Consider the following 22,363-nt stretch of genomic DNA (forward strand, 5'->3'; position numbering starts at 1 on the left):
TATGACAAATGAATAAACACGGCTGTACACGCTCTAATTTATCTGCTTTAGTCTTGTCATGATGTTACCACATTTGTCTTAAGCTTGTCTTTTCTTTTAGAAAACATCTCCATCATGTGTGCGTGCGTTATATACAGAAATATTTGTTTTACTACACTGCTTGATCCCGACTCTTGTGCTCTTTCATACTGATAAACGATTTTGTATAGCCACGTCTGGCGTCTAATTGTCACATTTACCTGCTTGCTGAGTGCGTCCCCTCGTTGGTGGGCTTCGGGGTCCATCCCCAGCGGCGTTGAATGGAGCCACACTGATCATATAGGTGGTGTAACCAGTCAAATTCTTCAGCTTCACCCCTCCTTCAGGCATAAACAGAGTCCGCATCCGCTCAGTCTCGTTCTTACGTTGGAATTCCCAAAAGTAAATCTACATGGAATAGCACAGACATAAATAAATATCTACAGATACTGTTCAGGGAATGCAGCAATTTCTGCTTCTATGAAACTCAGTCCCATTTCAAACTCCCCTATGGGAAATACACAATTATATTTTATTCCCTGCAAATGTTTTCTTGAGCAGCAGACGGAACCTTTTACTGAAGCCCCCTCTGGAAAACGCTGTTCGCTAAAAGTGTAAAATTATCAATTTAATACTGATTAACAACAGATGGATGTAATCTCATGTGAACCACTAAAATGTAAATATTTAATGATAAAAACAGAACACTGTTGTATTGTTACGCTGCACTATAAAAGTGAGCCAGTAAGGCATGTTGAGCCTGTGCCAGACGCGGCACTTTGCAGAGACTCTGACCTTGTATCCCTGGATGTCTCCATTCTGTGCATCCACAGGTGGAGGGTCCCACGTCACATCCAGCTGGGTGGCTGTTGCGGACTGAATAGCCACATTCTGGGGCGGGGCCGTCGGCACTGTGACAGCCGTTCAGATATATCGCATTTAACGATGACGTTTTTCGATTTTAATATTTGTTTTCATTACTATGCTCATTGCGTTTACTAGGAAAATGACAGCCTCAAGGAGAAACTATTCAGTTAAAACTGAACAGACTCGGCATTTAAGAAAGATAAATGACCCCCCAAAATCTATTTGCCCATAAGAGGAAGTGTGCATACCTGCTTCTCCAACAAACACCTCCTGTGGAGGGCTGGTTGGCCCCTCACCCACGGCGTTGTACACACTCATGCGTATCTCATAACGCTTGTGTTTACTTAGCTCTGCAGTAGAAGTAAACAGTTTGGAATATAAGGTTAGGAATTATATCAAACACCAATCTGTGACATGTATGCGAAATCCCTACATGGGAATATCTTCCCATTTATGAAAGTCACCATTGCTCTGCAGTTAACTGTAAAGAGGTCTGCTGACCTCCTGGGGATCCATTTCTGCATCCCTACACCCCCCCTCCTGGTGCCCCAAACAATTAGTTGAAGTAGAAAACGTAATAAATAGGATATGATCCCTGAATGGTTTCACACCCACCCACACAACAACACTACATGGAATTTTACACTGCTGCCCTCGGAAGACATTTCTATTTCAATTACAAATTCACAGAGTGACACTGTAATTATGAGTCTGTCGAATTGTGCATTGTGGGGGTACAGGAGAAATATGTGACCATCTGCTTTTGCAGTGCTCATCCAAATAAGCTGACATGTGCAAACCAAAGAGCATGCTGGACCAGGCACGCTTGTGTATTCAGTGTTCAAGAATTTCTATGTACAAAGCGCTCCACTGGCCTCAGTAGAAGTGTTTGTGCCGAGCAATGTGATTATAAGCAGCCAAATGTTGTGTTAATTTGCTTAACACTCTGCTTTCTCTATTCTAGGAAGCCGGGCACTTGAGAAAAAATTGAGATTCAAAAGGAAAATAGTTTTGTTTTTGTTTTTTCAACCTAATTTGTTTGCAGATTGAATTATTGTGTTTATATGTGTTCTTTCGAGAGGCAGAGAGATAACGAAACTTACTGTCTAACTCATACTGGGTGAGCGTTGAATCACTCAGATTACGGAGGCTGTAGGGAGCTGCAGAAAAAAAAGGGATAAAAAAAGTCAAAATAAGAGCTGTTAAGTGGAGAGACAAAGGTAGTAGGGTTCAAAGTCTAAAATTTGTTGCTGTTAATGAGGGCAGCAACATTATTATAAGAAAAAACAACCCAATGATGGTGATCATAGCTCTGAATGAGCAACAGAGTGAATCAACAAGAGGAAAATTATAGGCCAAGTTTCACAAAGCAGCAGAAAGAGAGAGGGCTCCAGAGTAAACCTAATGATAGCCTGCAGCTGATAACCACTGATCACAAGATGAAATGTTTTGCTGTGAAGTGTCAAGACCAGTGGGGAAATCTTGGCAACAGTATAGGCCTTTGTGAGAATTTTCCTCTAATGGAAAAGGGGCTGCTGACGCATAAAGACAGCATGTGAATAATCAACCATAACAGAGACTTATAATTATGTGTTACTGAAGTAAAGCGCAGGACTGTATTTCTTGATGTGCAATTTCTAACCTCGGTTATTTCTTTATGGTCTTTAAATTCATAATGTCACATTTCAAATCGCACACCGGAGAGTTCCAGTTAATGCAATATACCACTTGTTATAGTACACAATTCATTTTTCTTAGGATCATATAGTGTAGGTGGTGGCATAATAAAATGTATTTTGTTGGTAGCAGTTATTTCTCACCAGAGAGCTCAGCCCAGGCGGATGCACTGTTGACTGTGTGAATATAACTGCGGAGACGGTCGTACAGCAGCTCGCGGTATCGAATGCGAAAGCCCAGTAAGATACCATTTATCTTCTCCTCTGAGGGGGGCTGAGGAGAAAAATGCAGACTTACTGTTAGTCTAATGTAGCACATCACTGTACATCTGATACCTACAGATAGCCTGGAAGACTACATACGATCCAAGTGATCCAACTCCTTTTAACAAGAATTTTGATTGTTTTTTTCTTCACTGCTAAAAAACTGCCAAAAAAACCCCCAGTTATCACTGACATTTGTCATTAACTTACCATCAACTAAGAAGATTTAGAGTAACTGTTATACACAGACAGGAAAAAAAATCACACCATATCACACCAAGCTGAAGAAAAATCCCCTTTGATTAAACAATGAGAGGAACAAACCCACAGGAGAAAGAAAAAAAGCACAAGCAACTCTCAATCCTCATAAAGTCTACAAGTGTTCTCTATAAAACTAAAATTGTGTCTCAGAGCCTCCTGTTTTTCTTTTTATGACCTGTTAATTCAGGTGGGAATGCGGGTGAGGGTGCTTTTTATTACGCAGACAGTGTAGCAGTGTGTTTATCAGTGTATACTGTAAGTATAGGCCTTGCTGTTTGCTATCAAGCTCTCTTAGAAGCCATTTTCCCACACTCGAATAGATCACGAAGTTTAAAAACATATATATAAAGTTATTTTATTTGTTCTTACCTGCCAGCGGATCAGCACTGACGTTGTTGTGTGTGGCGTGACAGAGAGAATCGAGGGCGCTTCGTCAGGCACTGGGGTAATAAAAGTGAAATAAATGAGCTAAATTGACCAGAAAATCTGCACAATTCAAGATGCTTAACCTATCCATGTGCAGTGGCATTCATGGAGCATAAATACACAACAGCCACAACAGAAGAACCATTGATGAGTCAGAAATAGCTGAGGGAAAGATCAGCAGAGTTTCTTGATTTGGATAAGCACCACTGGGCAAACTTTTGTTTTCTTTTATAAAGTTGCTCTTTTGTCTCATGATGGTGCAGTTGTTGCACACGAGACAGTTTCTGTTGTCTTTGCCAGTAATGTTCAAATCACAGCAAAAGGCAAATTGATGCAGACATAAAACTGTTTTCACTATGATACAGATCAAAGTCATACCTCGGACTAACCTACATTTTAAATAACAACTTGATACTATACACTAACATATAAAAGATATCACAAAGGAATAGCTTGTTTTGTGAAAATGAACACTAGCGTCCACACTTTCTGACAACTTGACAGTGTCACGAAATGAAAATGACCACATTCACCAAGAAAGTGTCTTGCACAACACACCATAAATGTGTCATACATCAATATGACATGCATATATTCAAAAGATTACATACGAGTAAGCTTTAGAGGCACTTCTTAGTAGCTACAGAGCAAACCAGACAAGACATTTCCAGCTTTATACCAGGTTTGTGCTTAAGGATGAGTCACACAAGAGCAAAAATAGATGTTCAAAAAAGTTTCTTTTTGAATAACTTGCAGTCGGCAGCCAAGTTGTCCCAAACCACTTTGTTGCCAAGCAGTTGTGGTAACCAATTGGTTGTCCAGATGTTAAGCATGTAACACCCTCAACCTCTGGGCCATGTTTAAGTGCAAGGTGATTGCACAAGTTGGCTGGTCACAGGAAACCTGTCTCCAAACAAGCACGTTTTGACTTGAACTTGGACTCTTTTAGTCTTACCTTAGTTAACAGCAATCAAAAATAGACCCACTTCTTTCTGATCAAGGTAAACGATGCATCATGTCATCAGATTTTTATGCTGTAAACGATGAGAATAAAGATTTTTGCTCATCGTGTCACTCTTACCATCCTGTAGAGTTGTGATTGCTTCACTTTCCTGACTGTACTCGCTGTCCCCTATGTCATTGGTGGCTTTTATTCTGAACTGGTAAGATGTGAAGGGTTTCAGCCTTAGGGATGAAAGCACAGAAAAGCACATCAATCTTTATCACAAACTACAGCATTGAAACTTCAAACTTTTTAAACTCCATACATCAAAAAGAGAGTCTCACTGCGAGGTTTAGAAGCAAACTATTAGGCATACTTTAAACCAAACTGGAACCTTAATGGCAAATACAGTTTCACATTTGTACTTGCCAAATGCATTTCCATTGTTTACGTTCCAAACTGCAATCCTCTGGAAACATTATTCTTTAAAAGAACACATTTCTTATGCCAGCTATTCAAAAGCTAGGGGAATATTAAAGAGGAAGCGTCAGCGAGAAGTGTGAGAACACATTTGTTCTAATAAAGGGAATGAAAATGTGAAAATTCACACCTTAACGTAACCAGATGTTGTTACTTGATGATACTCTACCTGGATACTATGTAGGTTGTGGCCTCATGGCTGACAGATGCTGAGTGGACTGTCCAGTTGCTTTCAGGAAGCTCTCTTAGCTGGACCGTATAGTAACGCACGGGGGACAGGCCGTCACTACCAGGCTCCCATGAAAGTAACACCTGACGAGCCTGAACGTGTTTTTGAGGAACCAGGGGGCGGCTGGTAGGCTGAGGACGAGCTGGAGCAAAAACAGAGGCAAGTAAGGGAAAGAGAAACGGGCAACGGAATACAAGGACGGCTGCTGTGTGCGCATGTGACACATGAATTGGGGCAAACTGAGTGTTTGGAGAAGTTGGAGATGTGCGGGGGAAAAAATTGGAGCTATTAGAAACTGTTTTTTTAAAATATACTTCTTGTTTTCCATTTACTCATATTTGCATGAGCTATGTAGAGCTGACAAGAAAGAAGAAAGTGTGATTCTGGTGCTGGAATGAAAAGTAGCTGAGAAACTAAAGTAGCATAGTACACGATCCACAACATGCCTTGAGGGAAGCAGATGGACTGATGCATTCTCACAATGACATCAGAGTGCTTCAATAAATACCCACAGGGCACAGACACTCCTCTAGAAAACACATCTGCTCGCTGAACTGTTGACTGGAAATGAACTAAGTGCAACGAAGGCTTAGTGCAGCTCTCTGCATGTTATGCCATTACGGAGATCATACACCTGTGTCTGTTCTCAGGTCTCAGCACCATTTATACAACTGTTACTATATTTCCTGCATTGTTAGAGAAATACAAATTATGTTGCTACTACGCTTCCAAACACCACTTCATCAGCATCAGACGAAACATTTTATTCATATTCTCAATTAAATTGTTGTTTTTATGACTCCCCCACATATCCAGCGCTCTAATATGTCAGCATTAAAATCCACATCGAGTTACCTCTTTTCTCCGTGGTAACCACGAGCGCCTCGGCCGCCTCACCCCAGCCTTTCCTTGTCTGTGCCGTGATGCGAAACACATAGACAGTTTCTGGCTTGAGGTTAGTCACCGTGTACTGGCGGGCGCTAGGGTTCAGCACATCCACTGTGGCTGTGTTGCTATTGGTGGAGTTGAGGTGGTACGTGATCTGGTAAGCTGGAGAAGAGACAAATGGTCTTAATAAAGCTGTCAAAGATGCTCTGGGTTAGACTGAAACATGTATTTCAGTGGTATTTGAAGAAACAGTTGTTTATACTGTTAATAAAAGGGAAATCAAGCTGCGCTGCAGACAGCTGTGTTCCTTCTGACAGGATTTCATTAGCAACTGCTCCTCTATGCTACTTTGTAGGTCTGTCACACTGGACAGTTTAAACTAAATTATCCAACAGATGTTTAATGGAATAAATACTCACAAGGAAATCCCCAGTAAGCCAACAAGAGAATCCCAGTCCCTTTATTACAAACCGGAAAATAACAAGACTTGATTTCCCCCAACGAATACGGTCTAATCCACTTAGTTGGGGAAAAAAACCCAAATTAAAGTTTGCAAAAGTATGTTTACAATGATTGGGAGCAAAAACTGTTGCCATTGATTTCTAGAGTAGAATTAGGGGCCAAATCTTAATAAAAAACATTTTGTATGTACTAACCAAGTATAATGCCATTCGGCTGGGCAGGGGACTGCCAAATAAGGCGGACTGAGGTGGTCCGGACTTCAGGGAACAGGATACCCACTGGAGGTCCTGGGACTGTGAGGAGCAGACAAAGATTTAAAGTTTTTTCAGACATAACATACAAGTAGCCCCTCCCTTTTCTTAATTCTCTTACCAAAGTATTCAGCACAATATCAATTGCTATTTATTTTTACATAATTGGAATGCTTAATCTTGCTCTATCCTGTGCTCCTACCATCATCCAAGGTCCTTTCAAGAATAGGTGGAGAGCTCGGCCGTCCATCTCCAATCCGTGTGAATGCCAGAACTTGGATCTCATAGAGCACATATTTCCCCAGACCAGTCAGCTGGACACTGTGAGTGGCATTCCCCTCTACTGTCCAGAAGTGGACTGGACTGTCCGAGTCTTTTTCTTTATAAACCACCTGACTCGGTGAGGAGACAGGAGAAAGAGGTTGGGAAAAGTGAATGTGGAAATTAAGTAGGACAAATAGCCTCAAAAACCGCAACCATGCTGTGTATTTCACTGCTTAAAAGAAGCTCAAGTTTTTTCCAAACGAATTAGATGCCTCGGAAAGCTCAGTAAATAAAAGGTGTATAGCTGCCAAATATAAAAAGCAGAAATAGACCTTGTAGCCCAGAATGAGCCCATTCCTGTCCGGCTCTGGGACTTCAAACCAGCGCACCAGGATGCTGCTTGAAGTAGTGGCAAAGGCAGAGACGTTGGTGGGACCACTGGAGGGAACTGGGAACAATAAAGAGATTAGAGGGCTGGATAGTCTACTGTTTGCCACATATTCCAAAAAGTCTGTCATATATCCTGTGTATGAGGGCAATTACTGTGTACACACGGATCTAAAATAGAGAAGGATTTATTATTTGTGTTTGCGTATGCACACAGAAGCTTCTATTATTTTGGCTTGGTGGAAAAAACCCCTCAAGAATAGGGCTGTTCTCCTCCTTGGCACTCATCCTTGGACAATATGCCTGATTCCTAATAATTTGCTGGAGTATGGGGAAAAAAGAGCGCAGGAATTCCACATTTAAGTCCATGTGTTCTCAATTTCCTCAGACTCCATTCTTAGCTCCTTCCATGTCTTTCTGTCCAATGCCTGGTGAAAGCGTGAAAGCAGACGCAAGGATGGAAAAGCAGTGTCTTCGCTTATATTAAAGAGGCTATTAAAAATACTCTAGCAGGGCATCTGAGCAGGAGACAATCTGCTCATGGATTTACCATATGGCAAAGTGTTAAGTGTTTGTTTGACACCTCTAATATGACTAATAATAAAGATATTCAGCACAGATGCTGCAAATACAGTATCACAGAAGTAATCAGCGTGTTTTTATTTCTGGGTTGTGAAAATGTGTTTGATGTTCACACAAATATGTGTGAGGCAATTTAGGAATTTGACCTTTAACAGAAAAAAGAAGATTTGACTAATCTAATGAAGTTTGTGCATTACTTTTCCAAACAAAACAGTGTTTTTCCACAGCGTGGAACTCACCAGACTCCCGTGTCCTGCCTCTGACCGGTTGGCTCCAGGGTCCCACTCCAATGCCGTTTACAGCCTGGACCCTGACCTCATATTCTGTCCACTCCTCCAGGTCCTCAATAGTAAACTCTCTCTCCAGACGGTCGGTAATAACATGGGTGAGTGGATGGCCCTGTGAGCCTGCACGGGAGTACTGAACCCTGTAGCCCACCTGCTCAGCATTCCCATTGTATTCCCATTCAGGCAAAGGCTGAGTGGAAGGAGATGGTGTTCACATTGAGAGAGATTGGACTGACTAACAGGCCTGTTTCCTTCAACTCATCAAGTTTTTCTTACGGTGTGACATCACTAACAAAAACTGGCATTTTAGAAAAAGATTTCTCCTTACCATCCATCGTAACCAGAGGCTTGTTTCACTAGCGGTGCGCAGGGTGACGTTGGCAGGGGCCATGTCGGGAGGAGCTGGTAGGGTCTGAATTTTTCTGGAGGGCTGACTGGGAGGACTGGTACCCACTATGTTCACCTGACGCATCCGAAACCTATATATGGATTTGAACATCATAACATGAATCTCACTTGAGAAAACACTTACTTGATTTCAGCTGTAGTCCTGAAACTGGGAATCTGGCAGCTTAAAATGAACCTGCAATGATCAGCATTATAGTCGCACTTGCATCCTCTTACATGAGGCTTATTGCATTTGAACAAGATCAGAGCGCCGAATATGAATAAAGCATGAATATGCTGAGAGGGGGGCTTATTTGCGTTATGGCCTGAATATGCAAAACAACAATTTTTTTGCATTTAACTATATTGAAATGAAAAGTGGCAGCGCTGATGTTGGAATGATGAGAACTATAGCTGTTGTGAGCCTTTAGGGATTGGCTCAGTGAAATGCTAATTGCTTATATTGAATGCGATCGTGAAAAACAAGCCAAGATAAAAATCAGGCATACACTTAAAAAAACTTTTAAAATAATCTTGAATTCAAATTAAAGGAAAACATAATAAGATAAGCTGCTGGGACATGCTGAAATGAAAGTGCACATACACAAATGGCACATTATTACTTTCAATTAAAACTGGCATTGCTAAGTTGTTAACACTAATACTGATGTGACTTTGTGTGTCTGTACAAAAGTACAGTGCAGCAGATCAGTTTTTATTTGTTCTTTTCAGCATGTGTTCTGCCACAGGAGAATGTGTACTGAGGTGAATGTGTAGTATGTGTACTTTGTATTTAATAATTTTGGAACAAAAATCTGTAAACTTTATCTCTCAGGTGCATCAAATTTGGTGCCTGTCTTAACCAGGCTACACTCAGGTACACAGTAAAGATTCACAGAAACAAGTTTCCAGTAATTACCTGTATGAGGTATATGGGTTGAGACCTGGCACCTCTAAGGAGCGAGCCTCAGGTTCGTTGAACACCTGGTGGACCATCAACCAATCCTCATTTTCTCCTACTGCACCCACCTGGGAACAAGACAACAGAGGAGTCAAATACTGCACCTCTCTTTCTGAGGAACTGAGGAAAGTAGTGAATTTTTACTGAACTTTTTAAATATAACTAAAAAATAAATAAATTATTAGTTCCAGTTAAAATCTGGCTCACCTGGGCCTCCACTAGCCAGCGGGAAATGGAAGTTTTGCCATCATAGCCAGGTTTGAACTGCAGGTTGATGGAGCGTGGGCCAATATTGGAAATTGCCATGTTGGTAGGAGGGCCAGGAAGCTCTGTGAGGAAGCAAAAAACAAACAAACAAAACAATTAAAAGAGTCACATAAAGCAATAACTGGGCTGATATTACTATGTCACTGGAGAATGTGCATTAAGATATGGATATTTTTCTCTTGCTGCCTCTTCCACAGGGCAAGTTGTTGAGTCTGTGGACTACATAGGAAAATCCATCAACCACAGCACCCTCTTGTGGCAGAACAGATACTGCACACATATATTTCTCTGCTATCTCATCCTATTCTCTCCAGAGTGCTCCCACCTTCAGCCAAAACACCAAAAAGAAGATTAGATTTGGAAAAGATGCTTACACACAGTACACAGATAGAGACCAATGCCATGAATGTCAATTACACTGCAGTTATCTGGATATATGATTCAATCTGATATCCTACTTGTTTACACTTGAGCTAAATAAACAATAAGAATGGATTGTTCACTGATAATACTGGAGCAGGTGGGCGGGTGGGGGGCAAATCTGAAAATGGTGAATTCAAAGAACAGCAAGAAAGCATTTTTGCGTATATGAATATCAACACTTTTTGTGCTTGTCTAGGTAGGATTGGATAATTTATGTGAGTGCAAAAACGGATTCATTATTCATCATTTTTTACCTCATACTTTTTTAAATATTAAACCTACTAGGCAAGCCCCTCTTCCCAAAGCACAATATAGTTAACATAAATTCCAGTTGAAGACATTAATCCAAACCATAGCCCATCGGTATGACCCAGTATTTTTTTAAAAAGATATCATCATTGCCATGGGGATACTAAACAGTTTTTTCCAAGATTGCTTAAATGTGAATATATTCAATCATAATGAAACGCAGATTATGTGTCGCTGTAAAATGACCACCTCTAAATTATTTGCATGACTGATTACTGAGGCTGCTTTTAGCTGGGTCATTACAGTACAGTTGCAGGCACATAGGCGTTTTCTTTATACCTATACAATGGGAGTAATTGCTATTCTAAACGTAAGTGCTACACTGAGGCCTGTTCTCAATAAAACAGCCTGTCATTTCACAGGTTTCACAGATGTACAGCCTCTAAATGTAGCTCCAGTAATTGACGTGTGCATTGTGTTTCTGTTGCACCGTTTTGCAAATATGAAATCATTAAACACTGTAATCGTCCTTAATGCTATCGAGGGAGCTATTATTTCACGAATGTCGGGGAGATACGTGCATGTGCAGGTTTTTGGGTTTTTTTGCTTCTGTCCTAGATGAGGTGACCGGGGTCAGATTTCATTGTGTCTGGCGCCAGACAACATTGAGTGTGTGCACCGAGTTCAATGCGTGACGGTAAATCTACGGGAAGGGAAGGTTCAGTAAAGGTCCCCAGCTGCTCATTAATTTGAATAAAGACACAATTTTGACTTGAGAATTAATTGAGCTTGGAAAGGTTTTATGATTGTTAATTGGAACTGCACACTGCCTGAGAATGAAGGCATGCGGATAAAGGTAGATATTGTCTGAGTATGTAAAAAAAAATGCTATGGCACTTGTAATGTCAATCATATTTTCTAACACTTGCTTTTTGCAGGTATCATGTAAAAGCGTACTTTCATTCGCTTTCACAACATGCCACTACCTCTCCTCATAATAGACATGAACTATTAACAGATTTTACAGGGACTATTTCTTCAAAGAGCACTCAACCAAGGATGAGTGATACTTAGCCTCAACACAATTGTGTAACGTCTTCTGTTCCAGAGGGCGCTCTCCAAGTACGGAAAAAATGAATGCTGACGATGTCTACAATGAGACTGAATGAACATCAAAACAGGAGCTCCCAATGCAAACTGACATTTTGGAGAGGGACTTTAGTGGGCGGGCACAATTAAACATGCAACTGCAATGTGAGAAATGTAGAATCTAGTGTGTATCCATTCTCACACATGAACTTTAGACAGTGTCAGAAAAATCTGGAAAATTGTCTTTTGTTTTTTGGGGGAAAGCGTTCTGCCGGAGGAGCTGACCACTCACAAGCTGTGAAGTCACTGAACTTTCAGTGCTTTTCTCATAATCGCAAGAATTGATGCAAGCTGACACCACACAGGCTTGTAGTATGAGCTAGGAGGTTAAAGACTATTTAACATTCAATATACTGCAGTAATTTGTGTTGTCATGTGCACCTCTGCCTGGTGATGTTTAGAAAAGTTTAGTGCTGCAGTTCATGTCTAAAAGCTGCTTTTATTGACAGATTTTTTTTTTTTTAAATTACTCTTTCATATCATCTGGAATAAAAAATTTTGGGCATACAGGCTCTCATGTATCTGTAGTGAATGCTTGGTTACTAACCTGGTGGGACACCAGAGGAAATGGTGGAGGAGGACAGCACGCCCTGGCCCTTGGAGGTCATTCCTCCCACTTCAATAGTGTAGGTGGTGAGAGCAGTGAGCCCGGTGACCCTGTACTCTAAGGTGACATTGGGCAGGTAGTGGGTGACTCTGGTGTTTGTTCGGTTGTACTCCTCCCAAGAAATGCGGTAACCTAAGGAGAGGCAGTGATGAGTGGACACGGACAGAGAATCCTCCAAGGGAAAATCTGACAGCAGTTTTACTACAATAGCAACTCCAGGCTTGCGTGCTACAGGGCAAGCTAACAGAAATATTAAATTAACTTCATCAAAAATTGAATATAGCAAATTAAATAAGCCTGTGATTATACCTCCCTGCACTCACGCATCCTCCGCCCACTCCCATACACACATACAGACACACATGCTCACCCGCTCAAAGTTAATGCAATTTGCTCCTTGGCCAGCAGCTCTTTTCATGTGATTGCACAAAGCATTAAGCAGCATTTCTTGCCAAATCAATAATTTCACATGGCATGTCAGTGTTTGTCTCCTGGGAGCGTGCAACACATTGAAATGTTGGAAAATACTTTACAACATGCTGCTAAATATCAAGCTGTGCAACCATTTAACAATTTGTTAGCTAGATTTTTTAACGTAATACTCAACAAAAAACATTCTGCATGTGAGTCGATGGAATGAAAGATTTACTGCACATTAAGCGACTGATAAGTCGATGGCGTGGTTGCATGAAAAATAATAGAAACAGTATATTGGCCAGTATTATAGAAAAATCACTGAGTAGTAGGGAATGTAATTTTAAGAAAAGCCAAATAACCATTTCTGCACACTTACCACTGAAAGAATCACTTTAATGATATATCTCATCAGTCAATGCGATGTTTTATTGGTCTTTATTATGTATGATAATTTAAGGACTTTTTGCCCTTTTATTACTATACTGTTTCATAGTAAAATGATCACATTTCTGTATATTTCTTCTACGATTGCAAAAGACTTGAGCAATGTCTCTCGAAGGGAGCCTTATTGAGAGATATTTCATATGGAGAGCTTGGGAGAGGAGACAATGTTGGCTGAAAAATGCCATTTTTCAAATATTCTTCTCTTTCTTTCTTTTTTTTTTTATTTTCTCAAGTGTTGTCTTATTGCTGGTATATTCTGTCTGTGGCTTGGGAAGTGGTATGTGCATGAACCCCCACAAAAAACAAAGAAAAACAACAACTAACGATAAAGAACCTCTCCTGGGCTGGCTTCACTAAATGAGTTCAAGCAGCTGCAATATAAAACCAAATCCTCCGGTCTCAGTTCAACCTGAGCACTGCCTCATGCGACTGGCGTCTGTCAACCCAACTCTGACAAATACCACCTTGGAGAAAAAAAAGTGCTATTTCTCACCTTTTCTGCCTCTGGCTACAAGTATAATTTGGGAGTTATGTGAATGTACCTGTGAGAACTCCATTCTTCTTGCTGGGCTCACTCCAGCTGACTTTGAGTGAAGTGTCCAAGATCTCGGTGAAACTCAGATGACCCACTGCACCGGGGGCTGAATAGGAACAAATAAGAATAATGAGCACGCCTAAGAGGCTTTGAGCCACGGGTGTACAGGTGATTGACTAGGATCTGGAAATAGCCACTCATTGCTGACATCTTAAGAGTTTGGATTTTAAAATTTGAAAAAAAAAGAAGAAAGAAAAACCTGTGAATATGAGCCAGGGTACACTGGGAATTTTTAACACTTCGCAAATATTCTGTAAAGAACTATATCCCAATTATGATGATGCCAAATATACTCATTCATTAGCACTTTTCTACAACTCCTTACTACATGAATAATAGATCTTGCCCAAAGGATGTGTTACTGTGAGATGCATGTGTCCCCATGCCACCGTGGGAGAGGCAAAAGTGTGGAAGAAAAGTCACTTACTGTCCTCATGCGTCCTCAATGCTTTAGGCGGGCTGCGGGGGCCGTCTCCGGGTGTGGTGAAGCACAGCACAGAGGTGTAATACTCGGTGAACTTCTTCAGACCTGTCACATATCCCACATGGACGCTGTCCTGGAAGTTCGGTCGTACTGTTACCATGGCAACTTCGTCATCCTTGCCAGGTTCCCAGGCCAGCAACTAAAGTGGGGGGAAAACAATGTAAAAACAAAAGAAAAAATAGAAAAAAGAAAGAAGGAAATTACCCACACGGTTGAAAATAAAGCAACTAATCCTTTTTCTTCTGTAATAATTCTCACAAAACTAACAGTAGTGTCTCTCTGTGGTGGTCCTAAGCCACTCCGAGGAGAGATTTGGCATCATAGCTCTTCCAAATATATTTAGAAAAATGCCCTAAAGAGGTTTTGACTGGGGGAGAGTGACTGAATAACTCCGCCAATGTAGGCTCAAGAGAGACATGATAGCATCCCATCATTGCACACCATATAGCATCTACAAATGGGGTCTGGATTGACCAATTAGCTGCTCGGTAATGAGTCCCAATGGTTGTCTATTGGGTTGTTTCCAGTTTTCAGAGTGAGCGAGCTTCCAGGGAAGTAAAGAATTGGCTAGAGGATGTCAGCGGGATAAATGCTTGATTGTCCGCCTTCATTTTCCAGCTCTCCGTTCTGCTTTTGACACACTTTCTATCACCGTCCACACTATCTACCTCCCCTTTTCTCATTGCTTCTTAAGTCTCTTTCCTGGGAGAAAATCCTGGTATTTAAAATTCAGATTGGGTCTTTACAGTATGACCCTTCCACCAAGCTGACTAAGACTTGTGGACTGCCATTCAACAGACAGACAAAAAGAGAGAGAAGAAAAACCCAATAACATAATTAAGTCTCAGTGGAGTCAGCAGAAAAGTACAACTGCACCATGGATGCAGTTTTGAGAATCCCTGTGGGCTACATTTATTCAAGGTGCACACAAGAGGGGCAGAGATAGCCTACATTTGAGAGCGTCTGACAAAATAATGAAGACATTTATCATTATGGGCACGCAGCCTTACAAAGTTACATATGAGAAATGGTCGTGAGGATAAAGAGAATGACCTCAGACTGACAAATCGGTGAACAGAATCCATTGTTCACACTGGCACCAAATGTCGTTAACCCCCCTGGCTTTTCAATCCCCTGTGCTACATGTAATACTACATGCTCAACTGTGACAGGTCTGCCAATGGATGTGATGACTGGTGGTGTTGACACTGCGGCGTCTACTGACCTTGTAGCCCTGGTTAATGCCGTTGATGAACTGGGGGTTAGGGGCTGTCCACGTAAAACGGATAGTTGTTGAGTTGACCGACTCAGCCTGCACGTTGCCTGGAGCTATGGTGGGCACTGGGATGGATGAGGAGAGGAAGAAAAAGTGAGACAGAGCGGAAGAAAAAATAGAAGAAGAACAGAAGGCAAAAAACAAGGGTATGACAATGCCTTTCAATTCGCTGTTGGAAGTCTGCCTGCATCTGTTTAGATGTCAGTATTGATTGCTGCTGCGTAGGTCAGGGCAGATACCACCATTACTCTCTCTCTGGTACTTAAACCTTACACCAGAACTCTTTGTGGGTTTGTTTGCAGTGCTGTGACCTATTTATGGGTTTTAGAGTCACGTCATTGTGTTTCTTACAAAGAAGATAACAGTTAGCACTAGCTTTTAGAGCTGATTTCAGTAATATATATGCAGAAATAAAATAAAATGAAAGATTTACACTGTATTTGTAAGATACTGAATGCTTGATTGACACATCTTAAAGATAAGCTTGACTGAATTTAGTAAAAAATAATATACATGCATGCTCACTGAATAATGGGACATTAAATAAGAAGGAAAGAGCTATTGAGTGCTTACCTCCTTGCAGGGTCCACTCAGTAACCTTATGGCTGAAAGTGCCCAAACCTGCCCCATTGTAGGCAGCCACCTCAATCTCATAATTGGTCCAGATGATGAGGTCTTCCAGCAGCAGTGTGGTCATATCTGGGCTGGAAATGTTCTTGATTTGGTAGTCCACAGGCAGCCCAGTGAGACGATACCTGTGATAGACATGTATAAACTTGTTGGACTATTCAGAAGATTGGACACCTGTTCTGGATGAGAGTCCATGTGTTTGCAGATTTTGTACCTTATCTCTGACAGTTTAGTTGTTTCACTGACAAAGACATTCCTATTTTACCTGAGCCCAGCAGTGCATTAGAATCCCTGCTAGGGGGAGACAAAGCACTAGCCAACAAGCAATTAAAAAACTGACAGCACTGACTGTTGTCTGGAAAACACCTGCTGTTTTATTTGGATGTAATGAATAAAAAGCCTGACAGAAAACCAAACTAATTACATGCCTACAGGATTTACAGTCAGTTTGGCATATTGCTGACTTTACCTAATAGGCTTGCTGAAGTTTTTTTTAAGTCAAATCAGCCATTAAATTTTGTTTTGTTTTTTTCTCACAGACAAGATATGCATGTATATCTTTAAATACAGCGGTAAGGGATGTAAAACATACTCCAAGTGAGCTGCTCCTAGTAGTTTTCCACTCCAAAACCAAAGACATAAATTAAAATAGATGGATCAATAATATATGCACTGGTAATAAAGTTAGAAGAATATTTTACACTTTACAAAACGCTGTAGAAAAGCATTTAGACTTGTCTGTTCAGAAAGAAAGTGCAAATGCAAAATATGAAGGTCACAAATCAAAAATTAAATCCATCATCACGTAAGAACACTGACAAAGGAAGCACAATAGATGTGCACATCACTTTGTAGCTTCCTTTAAATATAAAATATGATCAAATTTCAATTACACTGACTTGAGAAAGCACTTGGAGTCCCTCATTTTAAAACATGGACCATCAACACTGTGTAAATTCTAACCATTTACATAAATGTAAGAGACAGGGAGGTGTCTGTGGAGATTTTACCGAACGATGTAGCCTCTGAGGATGCCGTTCTGGTGGCTTTCCGGCGGAGGCTGCCACTGGATCATGATAGATTGGTTGGTCCGACCACTAGCAATGACATTTTGAGGAGGAGCACTGGGGGACTCCTCTGGGAGAGAGACCCTGCAGAACACACACACAAATATTGCACTGATAAGACATTATATTAAAACCACTGACATGTGATAACTCGTGTGTAACACCAAACATCTATTTCTGCTGTCTGCTTTCTGCTATCTTCAGCTCCAGTAAAGTTTGCAAGGATTTTGAATTGGCAAAGGGTCGTTGGCTGGTCTCTAAGCATGTGAGATGGGGGCTTTGGGTCCTGGCAGTCATGTACCAGCCACATGAACATTTGTATAGACCCAGCGCACACATACAGTCCTTTTCTCAGTATAATAACTTGCCCCACAAAAACCCTTTCAGGAATAGCTAAAGGAATAGGAATCCGGTGGGATGCACTGCAACAGGTTCAGTCCACAGAGGTCTAAAGCAACCCCAGAGATCTCATGTCTATACCTCAATAGGTCAGAGCTTGTTTCAAGGGAGACCAGTGAGTTATTAGGAAGGCAGGATTTTAGTTTTAATGCTCCAGCTACTCGATGCAGAAGTTTAAAAAATGAAGAAATTCCAGCTGAAGCATTTCCCCGTACAATATCTTCTGTCTCATAACTGTGTCCTTCCATATCCTTTTGTTTGTGAAAAAACTGTCACCATTTCTTGTTTGCTTTTGCTCTCCAAAATATGTGCAATACTCACCACCTTGAAATCACCTCTGAGGAACTGAAAGGATACCTAGGCTACCTAAAAGCTATATTTCTACTGTGATAAAACACCCCGTGTGCCTGGGGAGAAGATGTGTATGAGAGATGGGAGCGAGATCACTGGCACTGACTGTCCCAAATGGTCTCATGGAGAGTTCTGTGCTGCACCCCCCGTGACACACAGATGAAGCTCCCTATGGCTCTCCTATGGCTTGGGAGCTCCCAGCAGGAGGCAGCGTGACAGACTGGTGGAGGAAAAGAATGGAGGCAAGAAGGGATAGGGAGAACAATCAGTGCTTGAAGTTGTGTGAGGCCGCAGAGAAGCCGACAGCGGTCTCGCCTCAAACCTAAATCCTCCCTGTGGCTTTCAGAGTCAGTAGGTGTTTGTGTGTTTGAAAATGCACGTTTGAAAATGCGTGTTTACATGCATTGGGCACGTTTGTATGTGTATTCTCCTCGGGAGGCTTACATGTATATCCCTCTTCTCTCGACTCTTGACTGAAGGGATCAGTCAATCCGGTTGTCTAGGAAACAGATTTCTGTTTACTAACAACCAACAAAGTCCTGCTTTGACTCTTGTTTTTTGACATTGCTTAGGTTTCTCACTGCTACTGCCAATTAAATGGTGTGCTGAAAGGGACAAAAAAGCTTTTAAAATGTTGATGTGAGATATAAAAAGTGTCTTTAGCTCACCGGTCTGTCTCCTTGCTAAACTGTCCCTTCCCCACATCATTAACAGCACAGAGGCGGAACTGATAGGAGCGAGCTGGGATCAAGCCGTTGACCGTCACTGCTGTGGACTCTGGTTCAATATTGGCCAGCAGGATGGCCCAGGGAGCATCTACAAGACAGAAAATCAACTTTTACACCTTTTTTCCTACATGCGCATCCACACAAATACACACCTGAGTTATTGCTATTGTTCCATTCAGGAAGGAGTGCTACATTCCAAGGAATTTCAACAATATCAAAAGGGATTTTCAATTTAATGCCTTCCAGTCATTTTGTCTTAGAAGGTTTTAAAATTCAATTTAATGAAACAAACCAAGCAATGGTTGAAAAAACAAAAAAACAAAATAGAAGAGCAATAACAGTATTGGTACCCACAGGGAAACTTGGTCTCTGCATTTAAGTATTAGGAGCAGAGAGCAGCTGACATACATCACCCTGAGACCAACTCCAGATTTAAGCCAGTGCATTTATCAAGGGGACAACAACAGCAGAATCAGCCTAGCATGTTTTTTGATGGCAGGAAAACCTGGATCCTCAGTTATTCAGGGACTTCTTCCAAATTGGCAAACCATTAATGTTAATACTGTTTACCTCACCTTCCTGTTCTCTTTGATTCTACAAAACGATACAAAGCAAAAGTCCCAAAAGCATTGTTTCTGTTTCCCTCTTACTCCGTGACACTGACAAATACCAGTTTGCTCATGTAGCTTAGCTTACAAGATGGCAGAAAAGAGAGAAGCTGTGGAAGTATTTACTTTATTTTGAAGACGAAAGACACGACAGTGAAACTCTAATTGCGTGCCTGGGTGATAATAAGTGTCAGCTGCACAGAGTTCTACTTCAAATTTAATAACGGACACCTGCAAGATTAGCACAGACGTTCCACAACGCCGGTGGCCCACGGAGGAGGGAAATGATGCTGGTGCAACAGCTCTGAAACGACAGCGGCTAGTTTTTAGTTCGGCTAAAGCTGCAAGTCAGAGGAAAATTAAGGAGCTTGGCGCTAGTAATACGACAGAGGAGATGCTACCGGTGTCTACTCGCTATATGCAAAAGAAGGCCTGTAGGCTATATGAAAGTGTTCCAAAGAGGTGTTACGCTGATGTTATGCCAGTCGAACAAATTGCTTATACCGACATTTGTTCTGCATCGGGTTACTTTTCAATGGTAATCATGTCATAATGAAACTTTTATGAGTGTTATAACCCAACAGTGACAAGCCCCTCGTTTCAGTGCATTTAATTCGGCGATGCAAATTGGACTGCGCTATAGTTACAAATCCATGCTGAGCCTAAAGGCAATGATGGACATTCCTAATTAGTGATATTGATCCTGATCTCAAATTCTATTTAATCTTCTTGTAATTTTTTGCTGTATTTGTTTACATTTAAGCTCCTTGGGAAAAACACTGTGAACACAGGAGTCTAAACCAGCCTCTTTTTAACTCACTGCTGCACTGTTAATCCCATGAGCTGAGTTCCCCAAACCTAACTCATCAAATAGAAGGTAGAGAAGGATGCAGGAGAAGGATGTATGACTGGAACAGACAGGACATTTTATGACTTACTGTTCTCAGAAACCTCCAGGATATAGCGTATGAGGGGACTGTTGCCATCAAAAGGCTTGGCCCAAGCCAGGTCGATGGCTCTTTTTTCAGATTTGCTCAGCACGGCCGTAGGGTTCTCTGGGGCATGGGGCAACTGTCTGCAGGGAACAGCAGGACAAGAGCGATAAATAAAAGAATCTCTCTATTACAGCAAACAAGCCGCGGAGCCAAGGGAGTTAGCGAACGTTTCGTTTTTCTCTGAAGATCGCTTGTACAGATCTAAAGTAAGGCAAAAATCTTTTGTAAGAGAGAGATCAGTTAGACAGGTGATGAAATGTGGCGAGACGAGACAGCAAAGATGGTTCCTTGTCAAGATGGACACACAGGCAAACAAAACGAGATGGATATCACTGGAGGGAGGAAAGGGATTGAAAGGCATAAGGAGACAGATAGAAAGAAAATGCACAGGGAGACATGAATAAATGAGGCCAAAGCAGAGGATCATTAATTCATTCAGCCATAAATTCAGATAAGCACAGACAGATTGATAGATAAACCTTATAGCAATGAATTGATATAGACAGTAACTCAGTCAAAAGGCAGGCAGCCAACGAGACGGCCGATAGCACGATAAACAAAGACAGAAACAATCAGTCAGTCAGTCTGGCAAACAGAAAGTTTGATGTCACATTCATATTCGATTCACTCTCGCTGCCGTGGCTCTCTGTGTGCCAAAGTATAACTGTAGCAGGCAAAGTTATGTGGAAGCGAGGGATTTGAGAATAAAAACAGAAGCGCTCGTGCATGCATGTGTAGTATCGGAGATGAAGAATGGAGGCGGAGGTCCCCTGGGGCTGGAAGTGTGTCAGGTGAGAATGAGGACAGGGGAGGTGAGGAAGAACAGGCGTCACTTAAGTGAAAATGAGTCAGCGGTGTCAATAGGAACAGACAGAATAGCAGTGGTAGTAAGCACTCATGTGTCTGGCGCTCGCACATGCGTATGCATGTAAATGTCTGTGCTGTGCCTCTGTGTGTGTGTGTTGTGTCTCTACAAAGAACATGTTGCTTCCTGTGTTTTTACACTGGAGAATATTGGAGAAACAAAAGGGTGAGAGGAAAAAGGAAGGCCGGTAAATAGAAAGTCGCACGATGGTGATGGTGAATGATGGGAGGAGGGCTTGTTACCTGACACGGAGGTGCGCGCTGCGGGAGTCGTTGCCTCCAACAGAGGTCACTCTGCATGTGTAGGTGCCTATGTCACCTGACCAGGTTTGGGAGATGTGAAGCGTACCATCTGCATCTAGCCGCATGCGGGGGATGGACTGAACATTTATCACTGAGCCCTCTTTTTCCCAGACATGCCTGGAATACAAAGACTTCAGTCAGCTGGCTTGTTAAATGTCATTAACGTCATCATCATCTGCTGCATCCATTCCTTCCACTGCATCAGTCAATCAATTTAAACACATTTTTAAAAAAAGGAAACTGCAATATTCAACAGCCTCTGTGTTTTTTCCATTATTACAATTAGTCACAATATAGCATTACTCACCACCTGCACGCCAATCGCAAACACTCATACTGCATGTTAAGCACATTCTTTACACTTTATTGCTCAATTAAATCCATCCATTATCTGTCAAAAGTCGTTTCTAGCATACTTCCAGAAGCTAACGCTGGATAATTTAATTGCCACCCACTGCAGAGTGGAACTTATCAGGTACATATATATGTATGTCACCTTCAGATTGCAGGTTAACTCTTTTTGACAGTAAAGCAAAGAGTAAACTGAGGTTTTGGTTTTCTTTTATTCGACCACAATCTAAGAAAAACATGTCATTAGTGTGGTTTTTCATCTTCTTCTCCCCTGTCTCTTCAAACTCACCATCACAGGTGCCCCGCATATCATCGCGGCTGACGGCTGCATATCAAACGACCGATTCACACTCGTCAAAACTGCGCGGCGCAAACGTGGCTTCAAATGCAGCTTTCTCCTCCGAGTAGAAAGGGACTATTGATCACTACTGATGTCAGCTACATGCTCGGAGTTCAATACATTTTCTGTGGAAGGGTTGTTTGTTGCGCTGGTTTGGGCAGCAGCTGTAAAGTATTGTGCGAG

The 22,363-nt window shown here is 41.6% G+C and overlaps 1 protein-coding gene across 4 annotated transcripts in view; it reads right to left on the bottom strand.

Moving 5' to 3' along the window:
- The window catches only part of sdk2b (sidekick cell adhesion molecule 2b), a 283,868-nt gene that overhangs the window by 23,762 nt on the left and 237,743 nt on the right, over nt 1-22,363 (bottom strand). For all 4 annotated transcript variants that reach the window (XM_084937294.1, XM_084937292.1, XM_084937291.1 and 1 more), the window contains exons 13-37: nt 21,430-21,606; nt 20,266-20,402; nt 18,660-18,807; nt 17,185-17,325; nt 16,118-16,299; nt 15,494-15,609; nt 14,212-14,407; nt 13,732-13,830; nt 12,269-12,460; nt 9,841-9,962; nt 9,592-9,701; nt 8,614-8,764; nt 8,238-8,475; nt 7,362-7,477; nt 6,968-7,157; nt 6,709-6,807; nt 6,020-6,214; nt 5,105-5,306; nt 4,594-4,697; nt 3,456-3,526; nt 2,706-2,835; nt 1,989-2,045; nt 1,134-1,235; nt 814-929; nt 240-426 (exon numbers count right to left, since the gene is read on the bottom strand). In XM_084937294.1, the coding sequence (XP_084793420.1) occupies nt 240-426; nt 814-929; nt 1,134-1,235; nt 1,989-2,045; nt 2,706-2,835; nt 3,456-3,526; nt 4,594-4,697; nt 5,105-5,306; nt 6,020-6,214; nt 6,709-6,807; nt 6,968-7,157; nt 7,362-7,477; nt 8,238-8,475; nt 8,614-8,764; nt 9,592-9,701; nt 9,841-9,962; nt 12,269-12,460; nt 13,732-13,830; nt 14,212-14,407; nt 15,494-15,609; nt 16,118-16,299; nt 17,185-17,325; nt 18,660-18,807; nt 20,266-20,402; nt 21,430-21,606 (3,578 nt within the window). The remainder of the gene's footprint in view (nt 1-239; nt 427-813; nt 930-1,133; nt 1,236-1,988; nt 2,046-2,705; nt 2,836-3,455; nt 3,527-4,593; nt 4,698-5,104; nt 5,307-6,019; nt 6,215-6,708; nt 6,808-6,967; nt 7,158-7,361; nt 7,478-8,237; nt 8,476-8,613; nt 8,765-9,591; nt 9,702-9,840; nt 9,963-12,268; nt 12,461-13,731; nt 13,831-14,211; nt 14,408-15,493; nt 15,610-16,117; nt 16,300-17,184; nt 17,326-18,659; nt 18,808-20,265; nt 20,403-21,429; nt 21,607-22,363) is intronic.

Source organism: Perissodus microlepis, chromosome 8, assembly GCF_051167445.1.
Source record: "Perissodus microlepis isolate ML-2025 ecotype Zambia chromosome 8, ASM5116744v1, whole genome shotgun sequence".
NCBI lineage: Eukaryota > Metazoa > Chordata > Actinopteri > Cichliformes > Cichlidae > Perissodus > Perissodus microlepis.